The 23,881-nt window shown below is 51.4% G+C and overlaps 1 protein-coding gene across 1 annotated transcript; it reads left to right on the forward strand.

Annotated features, from left to right (window-relative positions):
• The first annotated feature begins 2,216 nt into the window (after nt 1-2,216).
• On the forward strand, nt 2,217-8,994 carry LOC138769853 (chymotrypsin-C-like). Its single transcript, XM_069948555.1, has 8 exons — nt 2,217-2,317; nt 4,497-4,585; nt 4,661-4,761; nt 7,086-7,208; nt 7,309-7,445; nt 7,541-7,686; nt 8,520-8,672; nt 8,835-8,994. Exons 1-8 carry the CDS (start codon nt 2,278-2,280, stop codon nt 8,850-8,852), a joined length of 807 nt encoding a protein of 268 aa, XP_069804656.1. The 5' UTR covers nt 2,217-2,277; the 3' UTR covers nt 8,853-8,994.
• The last annotated feature ends 14,887 nt before the right edge of the window (nt 8,995-23,881 follow it).

The following is a 23,881-nucleotide window of genomic DNA, read 5'->3' on the forward strand; positions in this document are numbered from 1 at the left end:
CCTCCATCACCCTCTCAGGGGGCATAATGCCATGTAACACGTAATACCTGTTACATGGCCCCTTATCCCCCCTGTGAGGGTGATGGGGGTAACACGTGTTACCCTCACAGGGGGGATAAGGCCATGTAACACCTGTTTCCCTCACAGGCTGAGGGACGCTCCACCATATACATCATCACTGTACACTACTTATAGACATAGGTTTTCTATTTTTTCATGAAAAATAAATAAAAAAAGTGAAACATTTTAATGTGTTTTTCATCGTTCACATCGGTAAATGCTCCTGATACACGGTCACCCATGTGGACACAGTAGTAACAAACCACCTGTTCAGCTTCTTGTAACACAAACGTCCCCATTCACTTACATGGTCAGTCCAGACAGCTGCAGCCCCGTCCTCTGGACATGTTGATCGGCACATGACCCGGCTTTTCCCCTCGGTGAGAAGAGTCGCACCTGCTAAGAGCAGATAAGCTGTGCCTGCCGTGATGGTGTCCCTGAGGCCGCTCACCTCCTGTCAGGACATTAAAGGGGACGCTACACTTAGGGCCCTATTCCACCGGCCGATTATCGTTGCATAATCGTTAACGATTAACGATCTCAAACGACCGCTATTGCGAAAGACCTGAAAACGTTCACTCATTTCCATGGAACAATAATCGTTACTTATGATCGTAATTGCGATAGTTTTTATTCGCTATTGCGTTTGTATCTATTGCGAACGACCGAACGATGTCTTCAATGCGAACGATTTGCGAACGAGCAACGATAAAAATAGGTCCAGGTCTTATACAACGATCAACGATTTCTCGTTCGGTCGTTAATAGTTAACTGCATTTCAACCGAACGATTATCGTTTAGATTTGAACGATTTAACGATAATCTGAACGATATTCGTCCGGTGGAATAGGGCCCTTAGAGTAGTTCTCGGATCAGTGCTTCCCTAGCACCCAGACTGTCTCATTGACATCAGTGGAGGGGCAGCAGTCAAATCAGACAGTCTGCGGCCAGTAGTGACCGTCAGGATCTGTCTCCACATCACAGTCCACTGCCCAAGAGGCTTCTATAGCAATATTGATCAGTTTGCCAGAGCACAGAGCAGGAAGTGTTGTCATGGGGAGATAGGAAGAGAGGAGCAGTCTAAGGGCAGCTACATCCCCCTCTTCCTACAGAGGGTCCAGGATAGTCCATCAGTGCGGGGTCTGTATATACAGCCTCTTATATAGAGACCTGGGCTCAGGATAGTCCATCAGTGCGGGGTCTGTATATACAGTCCCTCATATAGAGACCTGGGCTCAGGATAGTCCATCAGTGCGTGGTCTGTATATACAGTCTCTTATATAGAGACCTGGGCTCAGGTATATACAGTATATACAGCCTCTTATATAGAGACCTGGGCTCAGGATAGTCCATCAGTGCGGGGTCCGTATATACAGCCCCTCATATAGAGACCTGAGCTCAGGATAGTCCATCAGTGCAGGGTCTGTATATACAGTCCCTCATATAGAGACCTGGGCTCAGGTATATACAGTCCCTCATATAGAGACCTCGGCTCAGGATAGTCCATCAGTGCAGGGTCTGTATATACAGTCCCTCATATAGAGACCTGGGCTCAGGTATATACAGTCCCTCATATAGAGACCTGGGCTCAGGTATATACAGTATATACATCCCCTTATATAGAGACCTGGGCTCAGGATAGTTCATCAGTGCGGGGTCCATATATACAGTCCCTCATATAGAGACCTGGGCTCAGGATAGTCCATCAGTGCGGGGTATATATAGAGGCTTTGGCTCAGGATAGTTCATCAGTGCGGGGACTGTATATAGAGACCTGGGCTCAGGATAGTCCATCAGTGCGGGGTATATATAGAGGCTTTGGCTCAGGATAGTTCATCAGTGCGGGGTCCATATATACAGTCCCTCATATAGAGACCTGGGCTCAGGTACATACAGTATATACAGCCCCTTATATAGAGACCTCGGTTCCAGTTCATCGCTGTAACATTGAGGCCTCATCCTGTGAATATTGCACCTTCCGCACACCTGTCTTTGTCTACCTTGTTGCACTTGTGTTGGTTCCATCCCGCCAGATAAATACATCTTATCTCCTCCGAGAGTAATGAGAGAAGATCCTGCTGCCAATCTCCACCTGGAGGGATGTGGTCGGGTCTCATTGGCCGCCTCTATCTCCCTGGCAGGAGCCACTATGGAGGAGATCCAGGCCGCTCTCTACATAAATGATGCTGCAGGTCCGGGGGGTTCTGATCCGTCACAATGATGAAGCTCGTGGTCCTCGCTCTCTGCTTGGCTTACGGTAACGCAGAACTTCTCACACTTTATCTTGGTTTATACTCTGTAGCGCTGGGTCAGGGTGACAGATGGAGTCATGGCGGCTTCACCATTGGCCCATTCTATAGGGGTGTCCGATGGTGGCTGCCATATTGCTATGAGGCTATCGGGATAAGGTTCAAAGGTTGATGTAGAGGGGATTGCCAGCCGATAAAATCGCCCTCACTGAAACAGTGTTTCTAAGTTATACGTGATCATAGGAAAGTGTCAATGTTCAATAATTGTCTCTACGGGTGGCCGGGCCTAGATACACAACAGTGCCGGGGAGGATGGGACTGGTACCAAATATAGTGAGAGACTTACCACCCAGAACACTAGAGAGGCTGTGGGATTACCCCTATAGGTTGTGCCCCCCCCCCCCCCTAGAGATGAGAGGACCCCTATAGGCTTCTGTCAGATGATAGGTCCCCTATAGGTTGTCCCCCCCCCCCCCCAGATGATAGGACCCCTATAGGTTGTGCCCCCCCAGAGATGAGAGGACCCCTATAGGTCGCCACCCCGCACATACAGATGATAGGACCCTTACAGGTTGTCCCCCCCCCCCCCCCCATAGATGAGGACCCCTATACCCTGTCCCCAGCTCCCCCATAGATGAGAGGACCCCTATACCCTGTCCCCAGCTCCCTTATAGATGAGAGGACCCCTATTCCCTGTCCCCAGCTCCCCCATAGGTGAGAGGACCCCTATACCCTGTCCCCAGCTCCCCCATAGATGAGAGGATCCCTATACCCTGTCCCCAGCTCCCCCATAGATGAGAGGACCCCTATACCCTGTCCCCAGCTCCCCCATAGATGAGAGGACCCCTATACCCTGTCCCCAGCTCCCCCATAGATGAGAGGACCCCTATACCCTGTCCCCAGCTCCCCCATAGATGAGAGGACCCCTATACCCTGTCCCCAGCTCCCCCATAGATGAGAGGATCCCTATACCCTGTCCCCAGCTCCCCCATAGATGAGAGGACCCCTATTACCTGTCCCCAGCTCCCCCATAGATGAGAGGACCCCTATACCCTGTCCCCAGCTCCCCCATAGATGAGAGGACCCCTATTCCCTGTCCCCCAGCTCCCCCATAGATGAGAGGACCCCTATACCCTGTCCCCAGCCCCCCCATAGATGAGAGGACCCCTATACCCTGTCCCCAGCTCCCCCATAGATGAGAGGACCCCTATACCCTGTCCCCCAGCTCCCCCATAGATGAGAGGACCCCTATACCCTGTCCCCAGCTCCCCCAGAGATGAGAGGACCCCTATATCCTGTCCCCAGCTCCCCCAGAGATGAGAGGACCCCTATACCCTGTCCCCAGCTCCCCCAGAGATGAGAGGACCCCTATACCCTGTCCCCAGCTCCCCCAGAGATGAGAGGACCCCTATACACTGCCCCCCCCCAGAGATGAGAGGACCCCTATACCCTGTCCCCAGCCCCCCCATAGATGAGAGGACCCCTATTCCCTGTCCCCAGCCCCCCCATAGATGAGAGGACCCCTATTCCCTGTCCCTAGCTCCCCCATAGATGAGAGGACCCCTATTCCCTGTCCCCAGCTCCCCCATAGATGAGAGGACCCCTATACCCTGTCCCCAGCTCCCCCATAGATGAGAGGATCCCTATACCCTGTCCCCAGCCCCCCCATAGATGAGAGGACCCCTATTCCCTGTCCCCCAGCTCCCCCATAGATGAGAGGACCCCTATACCCTGTCCCCAGCTCCCCCAGAGATGAGAGGACCCCTATATCCTGTCCCCAGCTCCCCCAGAGATGAGAGGACCCCTATACCCTGTCCCCAGCTCCCCCAGAGATGAGAGGACCCCTATACCCTGTCCCCAGCTCCCCCATAGATGAGAGGACCCCTATACACTGCCCCCCCCCAGAGATGAGAGGACCCCTATACCCTGTCCCCAGCCCCCCCATAGATGAGAGGACCCCTATTCCCTGTCCCCAGCCCCCCCATAGATGAGAGGACCCCTATTCCCTGTCCCTAGCTCCCCCATAGATGAGAGGACCCCTATTCCCTGTCCCCAGCTCCCCCATAGATGAGAGGACCCCTATACCCTGTCCCCAGCTCCCCCATAGATGAGGGCTCCAGGATCTGTATGATAGGTATGGGCTCTCTTTAGTCTTCTCAGGTAATTGACCTCTGTTGCTTGTTGTAGCCTTCAGCTGCGGCGTTCCAGCCATTCAGCCCATCCTGTCCAGGGTGGTGGGCGGCCATGACGTGAGGGAACACAGCTGGCCATGGCAGGTACGGACCAACGAGCAGGCATCAGATATCCGATAGCCGAGGACTCCATGATATAACATTGTTTTCTCTCTGTAGATTTCCCTGCAGTACCAAGGATCCAGCGGGGCCTGGGGCCACACATGTGGTGGGACTCTGATCGCTGACAACTGGGTGCTGACCGCCGCTCACTGTATCAGGTAGTACACAGCCGGGGATAGCACGCTGCTCTGGGGGGCTCGTCCTGTGTACACAGCCGGGGATAGCACGCTGCTCTGGGGGGCTCGTCCTGTGTACACAGCCGGGATAGCACACTGCTCTGGGGGGCTCGTCCTGTGTACACAGCCGGGGATAGCACGCTGCTCTGGGGGGCTCGTCCTGTGTACACAGCCGGGGATAGCACGCTGCTCTGGGGGGCTCGTCCTGTGTACACAGCCGGGGATAGCACGCTGCTCTGGAGGGCTCGTCCTGTGTACACAGCCGGGGATAGCACGCTGCTCTGGGGGGCTCGTCCTGTGTACACAGCCGGGGATAGCACGCTGCTCTGGGGGGCTCGTCCTATGTACACAGCCGGGGATAGCACGCTGCTCTGGGGGGCTCGTCCTATGTACACAGCCGGGGATAGCACGCTGCTCTGGGGGGCTCGTCCTATGTACACAGCCGGGGATAGCACGCTGCTCTGGGGGGCTCGTCCTGTGTACACAGCCGGGGATAGCACGCTGCTCTGGGGGGCTCGTCCTGTGTACACAGCCGGGGATAGCATGCTGCTCTGGGGGGACGTCCTGTGTACACAGCCGGGGATAGCAGGCTGCTCTGGGGGGCTCGTCCTATGTACACAGCCGGGGATAGCACGCTGCTCTGCGGGGCTCGTCCTGTGTACACAGCCGGGGATAGCACGCTGCTCTGGGGGGCTCGTCCTGTGTACACAGCCGGGGATAACACGCTGCTCTGGGGGGCTCGTCCTGTGTACACAGCCGGGGATAGCACGCTGCTCTGGGGGGCTCGTCCTGTGTACACAGCCGGGGATAGCACGCTGCTCTGGGGGGGGGGACCTGTGTACACAGCCGGGGATAGCACGCTGCTCTGGGGGGGGGGACCTGTGTACACACTCAGGGATAGCACGCTGCTCTGGGGGGACGCCCTGTGTACATAGTCGGGGATAGCACGCTGCTCTGGGGGGCTCGTCCTGTGTACACAGCCGGGGATAACACGCTGCTCTGGGGGGCTCGTCCTGTGTACACAGCCGGGGATAGCACGCTGCTCTGGGGGGCTCGTCCTGTGTACACAGCCGGGGATAGCACGCTGCTCTGGGGGGCTCGTCCTGTGTATACAGCCGGGGATAGCACGCTGCTCTGGGGGGACGTCCTGTGTACACAGCCGGGGATAGCACGCTGCTCTGGGGGGCTCGTCCTGTGTACACCGCCGGGGATAGCACGCTGCTCTGGGGGGCTCGTCCTGTGTATACAGCCGGGGATAGCACGCTGCTCTGGGGGGACGCCCTGTGTACACAGCCGGGGATAACACGCTGCTCTGGGGGGCTCGTCCTGTGTACACACTTAGGGACAGCACGCTGCTCTGGGGGGCTCGTCCTGTGTACACAGCCGGGGATAGCACACTGCTCTGGGGGGACGTCCTGTGTACACAGCCGGGGATAGCACGCTGCTCTGGGGGGCTCGTCCTGTGTACACAGCCGGGGATAGCACACTGCTCTGGGGGGACGTCCTGTGTACACAGCCGGGGATAGCACGCTGCTCTGGGGGGCTCGTCCTGTGTACACAGCCGGGGATAACACGCTGCTCTGGGGGGCTCGTCCTGTGTACACAGCCGGGGATAGCACGCTGCTCTGGGGGGCTCGTCCTGTGTACACAGCCGGGGATAGCACGCTGCTCTGCGGGGCTCGTCCTGTGTACACAGCCGGGGATAGCACGCTGCTCTGGGGGGCTCGTCCTGTGTACACAGCCGGGGATAGCACGCTGCTCTGGGGGGCTCGTCCTGTGTATACAGCAGGGGATAGCACTCTGCTCTACGGGGGCTCGTCCTGTGTACACAGCCAGGGATAGCACGCTGCTCTGGGGGGCTCGTCCTATGTACACAGCCAGGGATAGCACACTGCTCTGGGGGGCTCGTCCTATGTACACAGCCGGGGATAGCACGCTGCTCTGGGGGGCTCGTCCTGTGTACACAGCCGGGGATAGCACGCTGCTCTGGGGGGCTCGTCCTATGTACACAGCCGGGGATAGCACGCTGCTCTGGGGGGACGCCCTGTGTACACAGCCGGGGATAGCACGCTGCTCTGAGGGGCTCGTCCTGTGTACACAGCCGGGGATAGCATGCTGCTCTGGGGGCTCGTCCTGTGTACACAGCCGGGGATAGCACGCTGCTCTGGGGGGACGTCTATAGAATCCATTATTGGGGGATTGCACTGCGAGGGATTGTAATTGATGTAATGTTTGACAGTGGAGGGAATTCCGTCTCCGGACTCTCTAATAACCGTAATAAAGCTTATAATGTCTCCCTCCCGCAGCTCCAGCCGCACCTACAGAGTCCTGGTGGGAAAGCACAACCTGAAGGAAGAGGAGGAAGGATCTGCCGCCATCTCTCCTGAGAAGATCATTGTTCATGAGAAATGGAACTCTTTCTTCATCCGGTACGTACACGGGACTCCTGAGGGAACGAGGAGCCCGGGGACCTGTCATGTGAATGAGGGAGATCCAGGGCTGCACTAATGTCGCTCTTCTGTATCTCAGTAATGACATCGCCCTCATCAAGCTGGCCGAACCCGTGAAAGTGAGCGATACTGTGCAGCCTGCCTGCCTGCCAGCTGATGGCGCCGTCCTAGAACATGAGTCCCCCTGCTATGTCACCGGGTGGGGACGTCTGTACAGTAAGTAACATGGGAGAAGCATCAGGGACTATCTGCCTCATATCTTACATGGTAGTGTGTTATAAAGTATAATGCATCTCCTGCTCCCCCCTCAGCCAATGGACCCATCGCCGACAATCTCCAGCAGGCTCTTCTTCCCGTGGTCGATCATATTACCTGCTCCAAGTCTGACTGGTGGGGTTCACAAGTAACAACCAGCATGCTGTGTGCCGGAGGCGATGGAATCGTGTCTGGATGCAACGTAAGAGATAGTACATTACATTACTGATCCTGCGTTACATCCTGTATTATACTCCAGAGCTGCACTCACTATTCTGCTGGTGGGGTCACTGTGTACATACATTACATTACTGATCCTGAGTTACATCCTGTATTATACTCCAGAGCTGCACTCACTATTCTGCTGGTGGGGTCACTGTGTACATACATTACATTACTGATCCCGTATTATACCCCGGAGCTGCACTCACTATTCTGCTGGTGGGGTCACTGTGTACATACATTACATTACTGATCCTGTATTATACCCCAGAGCTGCACTCACTATTCTGCTGGTGGGGTCACTGTGTACATACATTACATTACTGATCCTGTATTATACCCCAGAGCTGCACTCACTATTCTGCTGCTGGGGTCACTGTGTACATACATTACTGATCCTGTATTATACCCCAGAGCTGCACTCACTATTCTGCTGGTGGGGTCACTGTGTACATACATTACTGATCCTGTATTATACCCCAGAGCTGCACTCACTATTCTGCTGGTGGGGTCACTGCGTACATACATTATATTACTGATCCTGAGTAACATCCTGTATTATACCCCAGAGCTGCACTCACTATTCTGCTGGTGGGGTCCTTGTGTACATATATTACATGCTGTTAGAGTTACCTATCCACAATCGTGCTGTTTCTACTAACGACTAGCAGACTTGTGAGTGCAGCTCTGAAGTATAATGTATCTCAGAGTAGCACAGCAGGGCTTATACCTGTATATTATGGCCGCTGCTTCTTCCTGATGACACTTGTAGCGTTCGCTGTAGATTATAACGCTGAATGTGTGGCTCCGCAGGGAGACTCCGGGGGTCCTCTGAACTGTCAGGCTGCTGGTGGATCCTGGGAGGTTCACGGTGTTGTCAGTTTTGGCTCCGGGCTCAGCTGTAACTATGAGAAGAAGCCCACCGTCTTCACCCGGGTGTCCGCCTACCTTGACTGGATCAATGATGTAAGTGTCAGGGGATTAGATGTGACCTATCTGGGGGCTCTGTACTGTGCGGGGTCGGTAGCGCCATCTGCAGGACGTGGTTGGGATTACATCATGTCCACCATATTGGTATCTGTGGTACACTCCATACATTGTTTCTCACATGTGACTGTTCTCCTTCAGAAAATTGTCAACAACTAAGAAGCATCCAGGAGCGTGGCCCCCGGCCCCCCACCTACGGCCCCCCGGCCCCCCGCAGCAACATCTTCAGCATCACTGTCTTCTCTATAATGTCCTGTACAATGTAATAACCTTGTAACACAATAAAGATACTTACAACGTGTTCTGCAACCATGTATAAGGTCTAACAGAGAAACCCCGACCCCCTAACAGGAGAGAGATGGGAATACACTGTATCTAAGCCTCCCCGGTGTGATACTATCTGCAGTATAAGAGAGACCCCAACCCCCTAACAGGAGAGAGATGGGAATACACTGTATCTAAGCCTCCCCGGTGTGATACTATCTGCAGTATAGGAGAGACGCCCGACACCCTAACAGGAGAGAGATGGGAATACACTGTATCTAAGCCTCCCCGGTGTGACACTATCTGCAGTATAGGAGAGACCCCAACCCCCAACAGGAGAGAGATGGGAATACACTGTATCTAAGCCTCCTTGGTGTGATACTATCTGCAGTATAGGAGAGACGCCCGACACCCCAACAGGAGAGAGATGGGAATACACTGTATCTAAGCCTCCCCGGTGTGATACTATCTGCAGTATAAGAGAGACCCCGACCCCCTAACAGGAGAGAGATGGGAATACACTGTATCTAAGCCTCCCCGGTGTGATACTATCTGCAGTATAGGAGAGACCCCCTACACCGCAACAGGAGAGAGATGGGAATACACTGTATCTAAGCCTCCTTGGTGTGATACTATCTGCAGTATAGGAGAGACCCCAACCCCCAACAGGAGAGCGATGGGAATACACTGTGTCTAAGCCTCCCCGGTGTGATACTATCTGCAGTATAAGAGAGACCCCGACCCCCTAACAGGAGAGAGATGGGAATACACTGTATCTAAGCCTCCCCGGTGTGATACTATCTGCAGTATAGGAGAGACCCCCTACACCGCAACAGGAGAGAGATGGGAATACACTGTATCTAAGCCTCCTTGGTGTGATACTATCTGCAGTATAGGAGAGACCCCAACCCCCAACAGGAGAGCGATGGGAATACACTGTATCTAAGCCTCCCCGGTGTGATACTATCTGCAGTATAAGAGAGACCCCGACCCCCTAACAGGAGAGAGATGGGAATACACTGTATCTAAGCCTCCCCGATGTGATACTATCTGCAGTATAGGAGAGACCCCAACCCCCAACAAGAGAGAGATGGGAATACACTGTATCTAAGCCTCCCCGGTGTGATACTATCTGCAGTATAAGAGAGACCCCGACCCCCTAACAGGAGAGAGATGGGAATACACTGTATCTAAGCCTCCCCGGTGTGATACTATCTGCAGTATAAGAGAGACCCCGACCCCCTAACAGGAGAGAGATGGGAATACACTGTATCTAAGCCTCCCCGGTGTGATACTATCTGCAGTATAGGAGAGACCCCCTACACCGCAACAGGAGAGAGATGGGAATACACTGTATCTAAGCCTCCTTGGTGTGATACTATCTGCAGTATAGGAGAGACCCCAACCCCCAACAGGAGAGCGATGGGAATACACTGTATCTAAGCCTCCCCGGTGTGATACTATCTGCAGTATAAGAGAGACCCCGACCCCCTAACAGTAGAGAGATGGGAATACACTGTATCTAAGCCTCCCCGATGTGATACTATCTGCAGTATAGGAGAGACCCCAACCCCCAACAGGAGAGAGATGGGAATACACTGTATCTAAGCCTCCTTGGTGTGATACTATCTGCAGTATAGGAGAGACCCCCTACACTCTAACAGCCCCTCATATAGAGACCTGAGCTCAGGATAGTCCATCAGTGCAGGGTCTGTATATACAGTCCCTCATATAGAGACCTGGGCTCAGGTATATACAGCCCCTTATATAGAGGCCTCAGCTCAGGATAGTCCATCAGTGCGGGGTCTGTATATACAGTCCCTCATAGGGACCTCGGCTCAGGATAGTCCATCAGTGCAGGGTATATATATATAGAGGCTTCAGCTCAGGATAGTCCAAAAACATACTTTGTATTGGAATGAATGGAATCACAGAACAGCCGGTGTTATACATAGTGTGAACCCTGCCATACAGTGTTAAATTTCCGCCCTATGCTTAGACCTCTTTGGAAGAAATTTATCACAAAATTGATGGAACAATCTGCGGAAGCAGCCCGTAAGGACTTCCATATTCCTTAGGTTAAGTCTTCTAGCCTTTACCATAGTGTTGATTACACTGTCAGAGAGGCCTTCCCTCCTCAGAAAGGTCTATTCATCTTCCATGCAGCTAACTGAAGACAGTCCCGCTTGGGATGTAGAAAACCCTTCTGGCATAGAAGGTCCAGGATCTTCGATATCTTTTATACCCATGGCAAGGGACCATAGTAGGGAGAACTAGGGTCTCTGAGGCCATTAAGGCATTAGACCTCCACCCTTTCATCCTTGACCTTCTTTAGAGCTTTCTGTACCAGGCCTGATGAAAGAAAGGCATAGATGAAGGTCCTCCTCCAGGGAATTGACAATCTGTTTATCATTGATGGATGATGAGACAAATCTCTGGAGCAGAACTGAGGGATCTTGGCGCCTTCTCGAGATGCAAAAACGTCTAGACTTGGGACTCCAAACTTCCGAATCACTAGATGAAATACTTCTTGGGACCGTTCCCATTCACCGGGTAGAAGAGTGTCTGCTTAGCCAGTCTGCCGAGTAATTCAACGTCCCCTTGATGTGGACTGTAGACAAGTCTAGAATGTTCTGCTCTGCCCAGTGAAAGATCAACTACTCTACTTCAACAGGGAAAGACTCCTGGTGCCTCCCTAGTTGTTAAGAAAGAAGACTGCCAACAGGTTGTCCACGGCTCTCTGGGGATTCCATTCTTTCAGCGGAGAGCGAGAGTGAAGACGCCCTATACTTAACATTGAGACACTGGGGCAGTGGAGTATGTGGCAGGGATTCTGCTTGGGATTTCCGCCTATTTTTCTCAGTGTGCACATACCCTAACAGCACACAGGCTTAAGCTGAAGGAAGAAATGGCAAGACAGGGAAAGAACACGGTGAGCTAATGTACACAGGTGCCGGAAGAGTGCACATCAGCGAGAGCAAATGCCGCAATCATGAGAGCTCTGCTTAAGGGTCCTACTCCACGGGCCGAGCAGGGCCCGATCAACAACGTAAACGAGCGCCGATCTGCTAGATTGGGGCTCATTTACTGGGCCTATTCCACGTGCCCGATGATCGTGAAACAAGGGCTGCAGGGACATCGTTACCGAAATGAACAATCAGCCGATGAAACGATCATCGGCTGATCGTTCTCTCTATTCCACAGAGCGAGAATCGGCCGAATGGGGCCGATTATCGCTCCTGTGGAATAGGCCCCTAACCCCACCCCGACAGAGCACTCGACAGGAAAGGATCAGCGCCCTTAGAATTCCACAAGGGGGCCGTTTGTGTGTGTGTGTTTGGTTCTTCATTCTTAACATAGCAAGTGACCTCTTTGGTTTGGTTATTGCTAATTCTGTCTCTTTCGCCTTGCGCTAGGGAACCTAGACCAAACTCACTGTGTGCTGCCATAGGACGTCCAGGAACACCAGCTTCACTAGCTGTCTCTTTGAGCCTTCTGCTCGGTATCACCATCATTACTTTCTGGTTTCACCAAGTCCTCTTGGCTGCAGCTCCCACAGGCCTGGTGTTGCCTGTGTTCTGCCACCCTGGGAGTCTTTACCTCCAGCAGGTGAGTCTCATCTGCTCTTAGGTTGCAGTGGAGTCTATGGACCAGGAGCTCCACCTGAACCACAATCCCCACTCCAGGGCCCTCTTCAAGCCATACAATGCCACATATCCTTTCCCCATGACAAAGGCCGTATGACTTGTCACTTTAATAGCACCACCTCCCGGGTCCAGATCGTACATTGAGGTAGGATTTGACACCATTCATGTCTCCATTTCTTTTTCTGAGGACACACTTTGCACTTTTGCAGATTTTTGTTTTCTATGACCCAGGAACACTGTGCCCCACTTTCTCACTCTGCCATTCTTTTTGGTTATGACCAAGTCCATTAGGGGAGACCTGCTGTACTGAGAATCACGATCAGTATTCACACAGTCTTCATGCTCAGATGCAGTTTGGTTTCTCTCACACAGGGCCCATTCACACTATGGAAAACAGGTAGAAACTCCGAGCAGAACCCCCGTCTGTGGACTCTCCTGCTATCTGTTTCTTTTTTTCAGTTATCTTTTTATTGAGAATATTGCAAGTGATACAGAAATTACCATATTTTCCGGCGTATAAGACGACTTTTTAACCCCGAAAAATCTTCTTAAAAGTCAGGGGTCGTCTTATACACCAGGTATGGTCGCCCCATACAGTGGGGGGGCTCAAAAATGGCTGCATCCCCACCGTATGGGGCGACCACTGTAAAAAAAACAAACAGTTAACTCACCTAGGGCCCGTTCCCAGCCTCCGCGCGTCTTCTGTCCCGATCCCGACGCAGGCAGTGTGACGCATGCTGACTGCACCAGGGATTCCCGAAGCTCTCTCTCATTGGACAAGCTCGGAGATGCTCGGCTGCCGGGAGAGGTTTGGGAGAATGACAGAGGCTTTGGGTACTTCCGGGGCCTCCCGAAGGCTTGACTGCTCAAGAGAGCGTCGGGGATCCTGGCGCAGTCATTGTACGTCACACTGCCTGCGCCAGGAACAGGACAGAAGACGCACGGAGGCCGGGAACAGGCGTATAAGGCGAACACCTGACAATCAGGGGTCAGGGGTCGTCTTATACACCAGAAAATACGGTAAGTGAGTAGTGTCTGTGACAGTATTACAGGTGTCGTAACAATTTAGGACAATGTAACGCCTGCTATGTGTTTCAATGGGATGCCTCGCGCCTCTCTGCTCTAAAAAATGACAAGCAATTCTTTCAGCGGAGAGGCATGAGGCATCACATTGAAACAGATGGCAAGCAGGAGTCCGCGGGCGGGAGTTCCCCTCAGAATTTGCGCCTGTTTTCCATAGTGTGAACAGGCCCTTATTGGTAACATTGAGGTTGTAACTCATGGCAATGCAAGACTTCTCATCTCCAACTAAACTGGATGGGACAGTATGAGCCACATGCAGCTCAGGCATTCGTGGATAGGCCTCACCAATTTTCAACCTAGACAGGGCAACATGTGGACCATGGCCACTTTCAATCTCCATAGTCTTCACATGAACTCCTTCATGCACATCTTTGTACTGAGGACACATCCTCCAATGTTACCTCTTCACCATTTACATCAGCCTCAGCAACTTTGAAGTTCGCTATGAGAGGCAATGTGTGACCCAACACAAGCTCCTGTACCTCATCCACCATCTCATCACCTGCAGGAACAGATTCTGGGAGCTGACAAAGCAGATGTTCCTCTACGGTATGACCACCACCAATAACCACACAACCATCTGCACCAGACTTGCCTTCATAGACAGGGGTTCTCCCACTCAGGCCACATGCATACGGCTTCTTACCTGGTAGAGGTGAACAAATATTCAGTAATAACTATGCGAATTGCTTTGTTAGCTCGGCCGTCAGCTTATCAGCCTGCTGCCTTTTAACTCTGTGCCACTGGGAAAAGCTGGATCCAGTCTTGGGAAATTTCTCCCAGTTTCCCAGCACTGGATTCAGCCTTACCTGGCACCCAGACTGGTGTGGCAGTGAGTTATAAGGCAGCTGGCTGATAATCTGACTGTCAAACTAACAAAGAAATTTGCTTTGTTATTACTGTATACTGTATTACTGTCTATTCGCTCATCTCTAACACCATCTTCATGCAACACTTTGGCTACAACCGTGTTCACACTGGTCACTTCTGACCCTTCATTCACTTCTGTGATACTTCTGGTGCATCCTGAAGGTATAGACCTTATTACAGAAGCAGCACGTCTTACTTTGCCTACTGTACGCAGCTTCGGTGTGAGGATACACAGCACTTAGAGTTTCTGTACCATGTGCATTCTCACCGTACAACACACATGGCATCCATACTGCTTACCGCCTCCGTAATTAAATGGCACTGTCGTTACAACTTTTAAAATCTAAATCAGCAGTAGATGTGAAATGAAGCAATTTTTCAATTTACTTTAATTACTTTTTTTTTTTAGTTTTCATGAAAAAGACGGCACTTCCTGTTTTCAGTCTCAGTCAAAAAACAGGAAGTCCAGTGTTTCCCAGGTCATCTGAGCGCTCACAGAGAAGCCAGTCATGTGATTGATGGACACATTGAGCTGTGACATTCTAAAGATCGTCCGAGGAGCCCCCCCGCACTAACCCACTCGCTGTAGATGCGTGTAATAGCGCTGGCAGCGAGCGGGAAAGGAGGAGCAAGCGAGCGCTGACATGACAGGTCGTTTAATAGGGGCTATAGTCGTGGGTTAAATGCACGTTAGACAAATCTGACATAATATTACTGCTATTGCAGTGTCCCAGAACAGCCCTCTTATCCTCACACTTTTACTATAACCAGTTCTGTTCTGGAAAGTTATGGTCCACTGCAAACTGTGTGTATTGTGTCACCCCCCTGCAGTATTCAGGTCTGCTATTCCATTCATTTTCTTGTATGTAAATTTTTGTATCAGTGCCTAAAGGTATTATGTTGCCCCCCAGTGTTCAAGTATGGTACTTCTCATGTATATTTCTCTGTATATGCCTAATGGTGTGATAATGCAATGGCTGGATGTCACATGACTGGGCCCTGTTGTCATGGTACCCCCAATGGTCATCGAGCTTTGGCTGGGGTTACCATGTGACTTCCTGTTCTACGTCAGTCTTGTTCTCCACCTTCAGGGGACAAGTTCTGTGTCTGTTCTCTCTCCCTGCTAAGAGAGAGGCCTGCGTGTGCTCTGCTGCTCCAGTCCACTGGCTGTGTTCCTGTCTCAAGTCTCAGGATTCTCTTCTGGGTGCCGTTCTTCAGTCATTCCTCTCATCATCCTCTCTACTCATCAACAGCAAGTATTTCATTCAAGTCTCATTCCACCCAGCATCTCATCCTCAGTTTCACTACTACTCCCATCATTCAGCACGCTACTCTCACAGCCTATTGAGGCATCACCCATTACTCTGCTTTATTCAAGTCTGCCTTATACCCGGTTGCATCTGGAGAGACTGTTGCTACTAGTTACCACCGTTAAATATACAAATACCGTTGTTTCTGAACCTTGGCATTGGTGTGACAATTGGTGCCCTGACTAAGGACAACGAAGAATCGCATGCCCAGTATCCTTGCATGGTCAGGAGCCCGGTTTCCAGCTGTGTCCCCCTTGTGCCTTCACCGTGACAACCCTATACCCTACAGCTGCCCCGGTTCCTGCCTGTTAGCACCATCTACACTGAAGAGTGGCCCCTAGGGGCCAGGGCATCGCCTTTGGCGTCACGAACAGGATATGTACTGCGTTGTGCCCGCTCCAACTATTCCCCAGAGGCGCACTGCAACTCCCAGAAAGACTTTGCACCTGTCACGCTGTGGCCCAGGAAGGGGTTAAGGCCGTATTTCCCAGGTTCCAGCGCGCACCGCTCACGCTCCGCCCCCGGCCTTTCCGCTATTACCTCCGTTGCCGGGGGAAGAAGGTTTCTGCTGCACCTGCCGGAAGTTGCTGGGCCCAGCTTCCGCCCGCTCCACCGCTGTCTTCTGCAAGCCTGCCGCTCCTGTTTCTGTCATCTCAGCTCACCGCCAATCATCCGGATCACTCGGCACAGCTCATCCAGGGATCCCGTCCGCTGCGCTGGGATAGTCAGATAAGTGAAAGTCCCTCATCATGTCCAGCCCGGATGATGATGCCGTCGGCGGGTCAAACAATCCACCGTCCTCACCCGCTGGTGCACCCGCTCCCCCGGCTGCACCCCCTGCATCTGCTAGTGCTGCCGGAGTGCCATTTTTCATTGGGCCCAATCACCTACCCAGCTATAATGGGGAGCCCCACACCTTGGCTGCTTTTAAGGAAAAAATTTCTCGTACTCTCGAACTGGTTTCTCTCTCTCCTACTCAGCAGGTACAACTCCTACTCGGACAATTAGAAGGTCCTGCTGCTGAGGAGGTCCGGTCATGGCCCGCTACGGAGAAAGCCAGGGTGCAGCAGATTCTTGATCGCCTCCGGAGGGAATTTGAGGTACAGTCCCCCACAGAAATTCGCCTCCAGTTCTATGATCGGCGCCAGAGACCAGGTGAGACCCTGAGGGACTATGCTCTTGCCCTCCAGTCTGCCTACTGGGCCCTACAAGAGGTGGATGTCATTGACCCCTCTGCAGCAGAAAACATAATCACAGACCGTTTCATAGAGGGCATAGACTCTAGGCTCATTCAAAGCCAGTTGCGCATGTTGGCTGCTCAGAACCCTAATATGTCCTTCCTGGATTTCAAAACCCTGGCTCTGAGAGTAATAGGAACTGACTCCCCCTGCCATAACTGTCCCCCGACCTCGAGTCACAATGGCTCTCAAAATTCTTATCGCAATGCCTGCATGTGACTCTATGGATAGACGGTGTGCCCCTCGAGGCCTTGGTGGACACTGGTTCCCAAGTTACTACCATCCCCAAGCATGTTTTTGAAGCACATTGGAACCACAGGGTGTTGTGTCCAGTGGAAAAGGCAAGACTAAAACTGATTGCTAGTAATGGTCGGCCTATTTCACAACTAGGGTATTGGGAACCCACCATATGCATTGGTAACCGGAGGTTAACCCAGCAGGGTGTCATAGTCACTGAGGCTCAAGGGGATAGTGGTATTACAGTTTTGGGCATGAACGTCATCCGCCATGTATTCTCAGAATTAGTAGCTGCCTTGCATAACTCTCTGTCTCAAGCTTCTTCCCCCTACAGACAAGCCATCCAGAAAACTATCAAGGCGCTCACCGCTCAGCAGAGGTTTGTCAATCACCGAGGGGAGATTTGTCGTGTCCGTACCAGAGATGCTCACCCAATCACTATCCCAGCTAACAGTGAGACCCTTATCTGGTGCAGGGCTCGACCGGGCCTGGACAACGCCGACTATGAGGCACTACTAGATTCCCTTTAAAATTGAGGGTCAACCCCTTGTCATGGCTGCCCGAAGCCTAGTCTCCAATGGTCAGGTTCCAGTACGGCTGGTCAACCTCAGTGCCTCTCCAGTCGACCTACCTAAGTTTACTACGGTTGCTATGCTCCACCAGCTCGACCCTGAGGATCTCATATGTGAAGAGACTATTGCCCACCAGAGGTCTATTAGGACGTCATCAGGAGAATCCAAACAGTCCCGCGCTCCTTGGTGGGATGCCCTCAACATCGGGGATGCCAACACCCCAATCGAGCATATCCAGGGGATACTCAAAGTTGCCAAGCGCCATCACGAGGCCTTTAGCAAGCATTCACTTGACTTTGGTAAAACTGGTCTGGTCCAACATCGAATTAATACCAAAGATCACCCTCCTATCAAGGAGAAGCACCGGCCTATCCCGCCTGCCAGCTATCAGCAGGTGAAAAACTGCTCCAGGAAATGAAGTACACCAACATCATCCAGGAGAGCCAAAGTCCGTGGGCTGCCCCTATCGTCCTCGTCAAAAAGAAGGACGCCAACATCAGATTCTGTGTTGACTACCGGAAGCTGAACACCATTACTCACAAGGATGCCTATCCGCTACCTCGCATAGAGGAATCTATTGCTGCTCTGGGTTCAGCCACCTACTTCTCAACGTTGGACCTCACCAGTGGGTATTGGAAGGTGCCCATGGCCCCGGAAGACCAAGAGAGAGGACAGCGTTTAATATCCCCATGGGACTCTATGAGTTTACAAGTATGCCGTTTGGGCTCTGCATCGCCCCCGCCACATTTCAGCGGTTAATGGAGAGGTGCCTCGGTCACGTCAACTTCCAAAGTGTATTGCTCTACCTGGATGACGTCTATTCCCGCACTTATGAGGACCATATTCATCACTTAGCCGAGGTGTTCCAAGTCCTCATTGACCACGGCCTCAAGATCAAACCGTCAAAGTGCCACCTCCTCAAACCGCAGGTGAACTATCTGGGGCATGTCGTGAGTGCCAAGGGGATACAACCTGACCCTGAGAAGATCTCGGCCGTTGAGAGTTTTGGCGTTCCTAAGACAGTGAAAGAGGTGAGAAGCTTCCTTGGATTTGCAGGCTATTACCGCCGCTTCATACCCCACTTCGCCCAGGTGGCTGAACCGCTCAATGAGCTACTCCGTGGCTGTCCCCGAGAGAACTATAGTCGACGGCTGCCCATAGAGTGGTCTGAACGTCAAGAGACAGCGTTTCAAACCCTGAAGGCCCTGTTGATATCGCCTCCCATCCTGGCCTACCGTGACTATAGTCAGCCTTTTCATCTCTACACAGACGCCAGCTTCCAAGGCCTAGGGGCTGTCCTGTCTCAAGTCCAGGGTAATCAAGAAAGGGTTATTGCCTATGCCAGCCGAAGTTTAAGAGACGCTGAAAAGAACGATAGCAACTACAGCTCGTTCAAATTGGAGTTGCTCGCTCTGGTGTGGGCCGTTACTGAAAAATTCAAAGATTACCTCGCGGCTACACCGTTTACTGTCTATACGGATAACAACCCGCTAGCTCACCTCAATACCGCGCGACTGGGCGCTCTGGAACAGCGTTGGGCCTCTAGGTTGGCCAACTTCAACTTCGAAATCAAGTATCAAAGCGACAAGGCCAATGTGAATGCTGACCTGCTGTCTCGACTGCCTAGAGGTAAGGAAGCCCCAGAGGATGACGACTGGGAAGATGTAGAGATGCCCCCTTTTTATCAGAGATTCGCTACCCAGAGTACTACCACGGTGGTCAAAGAGAGTGAGACGTCCCCTGACTCGGGGCCCTATCAAGATTTGTCCAGATGGCAGACCATCCAGAATGAATCTAGAGTCTTGGGAGAGATCTACGACTACATGTCTACGGGGAGAGTCCCCATGAGAATCAAGAGGCCTTATCCAGACGTTAAACTGAGACGTCTCTAGAGACAGCGAAATCGGCTCTTCCTTCATAGGGGCCTACTTCTAAGGAATTCGTTGGACCCCGTCTCTGGAGAACGATGCCATCAGATCTTGATTCCCCAGCGAGACGCCAAATTGGTGTTAGATGCCTACCATGACCGTTCCGGCCATTTCGGGGGCCATAAGACTGAGGCGACCATCCGTCAGCGGTTCTATTGGATCGGGATGCGGGTTGATATTGAGAACTGGTGTGCTGAATGCCCCGCCTGTAACATCTCCAAGGCGGGAGGAAGAGAGACCCAAACTCCCTTGCATTCCATTGTGTCCCACCGGCCAAATCAGCTTGTTGCCTTGGATCATGTGAAGTTGGCCCCGACGAGATGTGGATACACATATGCCCTGACCATGGTCGATCACTACTCCAAGTGGGTAGTCGTGGTACCCGTCCGAGACTTGACTGCGAGGACCACAACCATCACTTTCTACAAAGAATATGTGAAACACTATGGCTGTCCTGAGTCCCTGCTCACAGACCGAGGCCCGGCTTTCGAATCTCAACTCTTCCATGAGCTATGCGCTTACCACGAGTGCAAAAAGCTTCGTACCACGGCCTATCACCCGCAAGGTGAGAAAGTCAACCAGGTCTTCATCAACATGCTAAGAACAGCTTCGGTGGCAAAGTGGGTGGAATGGCCTCACCTGTTGGATGAGCTGGTGGAAATCTATAACAACACCACTCATTGCTCTACAGGCTACTCTCCTTTCTATCTGATGTTCGGGCGCCAAGGTCAGCTTCCTCAAGACTGCGCGCTTGGAGTTCAAGTAACTGACACTGTCAACCCTCTGCCTGATATCGGCTGGGTCCAAGAGCATCAGAGGAGGATTCAAGACGCCCGAGAGATTGTCGACCAGAAGATGGGAGAGGCCCACCAGCGCCAGGAAGATGCTTATAATCAGGTGGCGCATGCCACACCACTAAGAGTGGTGGATAGAGTCTGGCTCAAAAAGTATCACCGCACCCACAAGTTGGAGAGTCTATGGGAGCCTGAACCCTATATCATTTCTGCTATTCCATATCCAGAGACTGACGTGTATGAGGTCAAAAAGCCAGGTCTGGCCCCTCAAACTGTACACCGGAATAGGATAAAGTGCTGTGTGAGGGAGGATCTGCAAGACCCCACAGCATCCTGTCCAGCACCTGTACAGGCACCTCTGCCAGTCCTACAGGCTCCATCTAAACTGGCCTCTCTTAAGGATATGTTCTGAACTGAACCATTCCTCATGGCCATTGGCTATCAGGGAGTTCCTATGAACACTCCAGTCGTTCCACCTCCTGTGGCTCCGCATCCTGCGGTTCCTCCTCCTCAACCAGCTACTGTCAATGACCCCCAACCTGTTCCAGAGCAAGCTGCTAATGAAGCCAACCTCATGCTGAGACGGTCTGAGCGCTCAACTAGAGGAACACTACCAATTCGCTATAGAGACCAGACTCCTTAAACTGTTTTGTTTGTTGTTCTTGTGTGATTAAGAAGTTCCTTGCAACGTTCAAGGTTCGCACCTGGTCCTCCTGACCAAGAACTTTGTCTATTATCCAGCTATGTGCTGATGGACACTCAAATTATTGTATTGTTCTCTAGTGCCTGTCCCAGAGCCTTTACATGGACAATGGTCTAATTGCCTAAAGAGACTCTACCACAAAAGAGACACTTACCCAGTTCTTCCTAAAGCACTTTTCATGATTATGTGATTGTCAGAGGTTTGTTATTGCACTTCAGTATTTAAAGTCTATCTTATTATCAGTCATATCTATTTCCTCCTCTGAGTAAGCAGGAAGGTCATTTAGATAGCCTCAGAGTAGAGTGTGTCTTTTGAAAGAAGTCTATTTTCTTGTCAGAGTCGTATATATATTTCCTTCCTCTGAGTAAGCAGGAAAGTCATTTAGATAGTCTCAGAGTAAAGTGTGTCTTTTGAAAAGTATTTCTTCTCACAGTGTATATTTTCATGTCAGAGTCAGTTTCCTTCTCCTCTGAGTAAGAAGTCAGTATATATCTATAGCCTCAGAGAAAGTCTATTTTCTAAAGAGTATATTTTTCAGTGTATTTCCTCACAAGGGTATTTTATTTCCTTCATATATTGTATTGTGTCATCCACTGGAAAGATTCCCTCGAGCCAGTATTCTTCGGGACCTCGCAGTGTTCTTGTCTTCTATGTTTCCCTTCCTTGTGTCTCCATGGTTTGTTTATCCCTGTTTTGTCCCAACACACAGTAGTTGCTACACATAGTAATACTCAACATTTACATTTGTTCGTACATATTGCACCTTGGATACCTTTTCGTGTGTTCGGCCTATCGAGTATTTGAGTGTATGATTTACCGGTATGTATGGGCGCCCAAATGTATGCTTGCTTTTGTTATTTTCTTCTTACTCTTCCAGGTGTCCAAGTCACTTCGCACAAACACCCAAGGCAGTACACAGGTCTTCATGTTCTTTTTCCAGTAGGTTAACGTATTTCATTGGAAAACTACTGTCCAAACTGTCTGGAATTTGAGGGTCGCCCGCCAGCAGTTAAGTTGTCCTTACTTCCATGTCAGATGGTTCACGCACTAACTACCTGTAACCAGAGTACGTTAGGCACCCCTAGGTGAAGTCCTGCCACTAGGGTTTTCTTTCTCTTCATATCTTCTCTTGTCCCCTGTGCCTTGAGCGTGGGAAACACACACCTACATACTCAGTCACACTCACATTCCTTCCTCTTGTCTTGTTGTCTTGGTCCTGCATGTTCATTCATCCACATCTACCTCAACATGTGGTTTGCCGAGTTCGGATCATTTCTAGTAGGGAGGTATGCAGTGTCCCAGAACAGCCCTCTTATCCTCACACTTTTAATATAACCGGTTCTGTTCTAGAAAGCTATGGTCCACTGCAAACTGCGTGTATTGTGTCACCCCCCTGCAGTATTCAGGTCTGCTATTCCATTCATTTCTTGTATGTATATTCAGGTATCAGTGCCTAAAGGTATTATGTCGCCTTCCAGTGTTCAAGTATGGTACTTCTCATGTATATTTCTCTGTATATGCCTAATGGTGTGATGATGCAATGGCTGGATGTCACGTGACTGTGCCCTGTTGCCATGGTACCCCCAATGGTCATCGAGCTTTGGCTGGGGTTACCATGTGACTTCCTGTTCTATGTCAGTCTTGTTCTCCACCTTCAGGGGACAAGTTCTGTGTCTGTCCTCTCTCTCTGCTAAAAGAGAGACCTGAGTGTGCTCTGCTGCTCCAGTCCACTGGCTGTGTTTCTGTCTCAAGTCTCAAGATTCTCATCTGGGTGTCGATTCTTCAGTCATTCCTCTCATCATCTTCTCTAATCATCAACAGCAAGTATTTCATTCAAGTCTCATTCCACCCAGCATCTCATCCTCAGTATCACTACTACTCCCATCATTCAGCACGCTAATCTCACAGCCTATTGCAGCATCACCCATTACTCTGCTTTATCCAAGATTGCCTTATTCCCGGTTGCATCCGGAGAGACTGTTACTACTAGTTACCACCGTTACAATAATTATACAACTACCGTTGTTTCTGAACCTTGGCATTGGTGTGATAATTGGTGTCCTGACTAAGGACAACGAAGAATCGCATGCCCAGTATTCCCGCATGGTCAGGAGCCCGGTTTCCAGCTGTATCACCCTAGTGCCTACACTGTGACCACTATATCCTACAGCTGCCCCGGCTCCTGCCTGTTAGCACCATCTACACTGCGGAGTGGCCCCTAGGGGCCAGGGCATCGCACAGCCCCTTATATAGAGACCTGGGCTCAGGATAGTCCATCAGTGCGGGGTCTGTATATAGAGACCTGGGCTCAGGATAGTCCATCAGTGCGGGGTCTGTATATACAGTCTCTTATATAGAGACCTGGGCTCAGGATAGTCCATCAGTGCGGGGTCTGTATATACAGCCCCTTATATAGAGACTTTGGTTCCAGTTATTTTCTGTAACTTTGAGGACTCATCCTGTGAATTTTGCGCGGATTGCACATCTGTCTTAGTCCGATGTAACTTTTTGCACTTGTGTTATTTCAGTCTCCAGGTAAACA

Source organism: Dendropsophus ebraccatus, chromosome 12, assembly GCF_027789765.1.
Source record: "Dendropsophus ebraccatus isolate aDenEbr1 chromosome 12, aDenEbr1.pat, whole genome shotgun sequence".
Classification (NCBI taxonomy): Eukaryota; Metazoa; Chordata; class Amphibia; order Anura; family Hylidae; genus Dendropsophus; species Dendropsophus ebraccatus.

Excerpts from the sequence above, each read along its gene's own strand:
- LOC138769853 (XM_069948555.1), top strand. The coding sequence starts at position 2,278 with ATGATGAAGCTCGTGGTCCTCGCTCTCTGCTTGGCTTACG. Across the intron at positions 4,586-4,660 it reads AACACAGCTGGCCATGGCAG|ATTTCCCTGCAGTACCAAGG; the intron begins GTACGGACCAAC and ends TTCTCTCTGTAG. Across the intron at positions 7,687-8,519 it reads GAATCGTGTCTGGATGCAAC|GGAGACTCCGGGGGTCCTCT; the intron begins GTAAGAGATAGT and ends GTGGCTCCGCAG.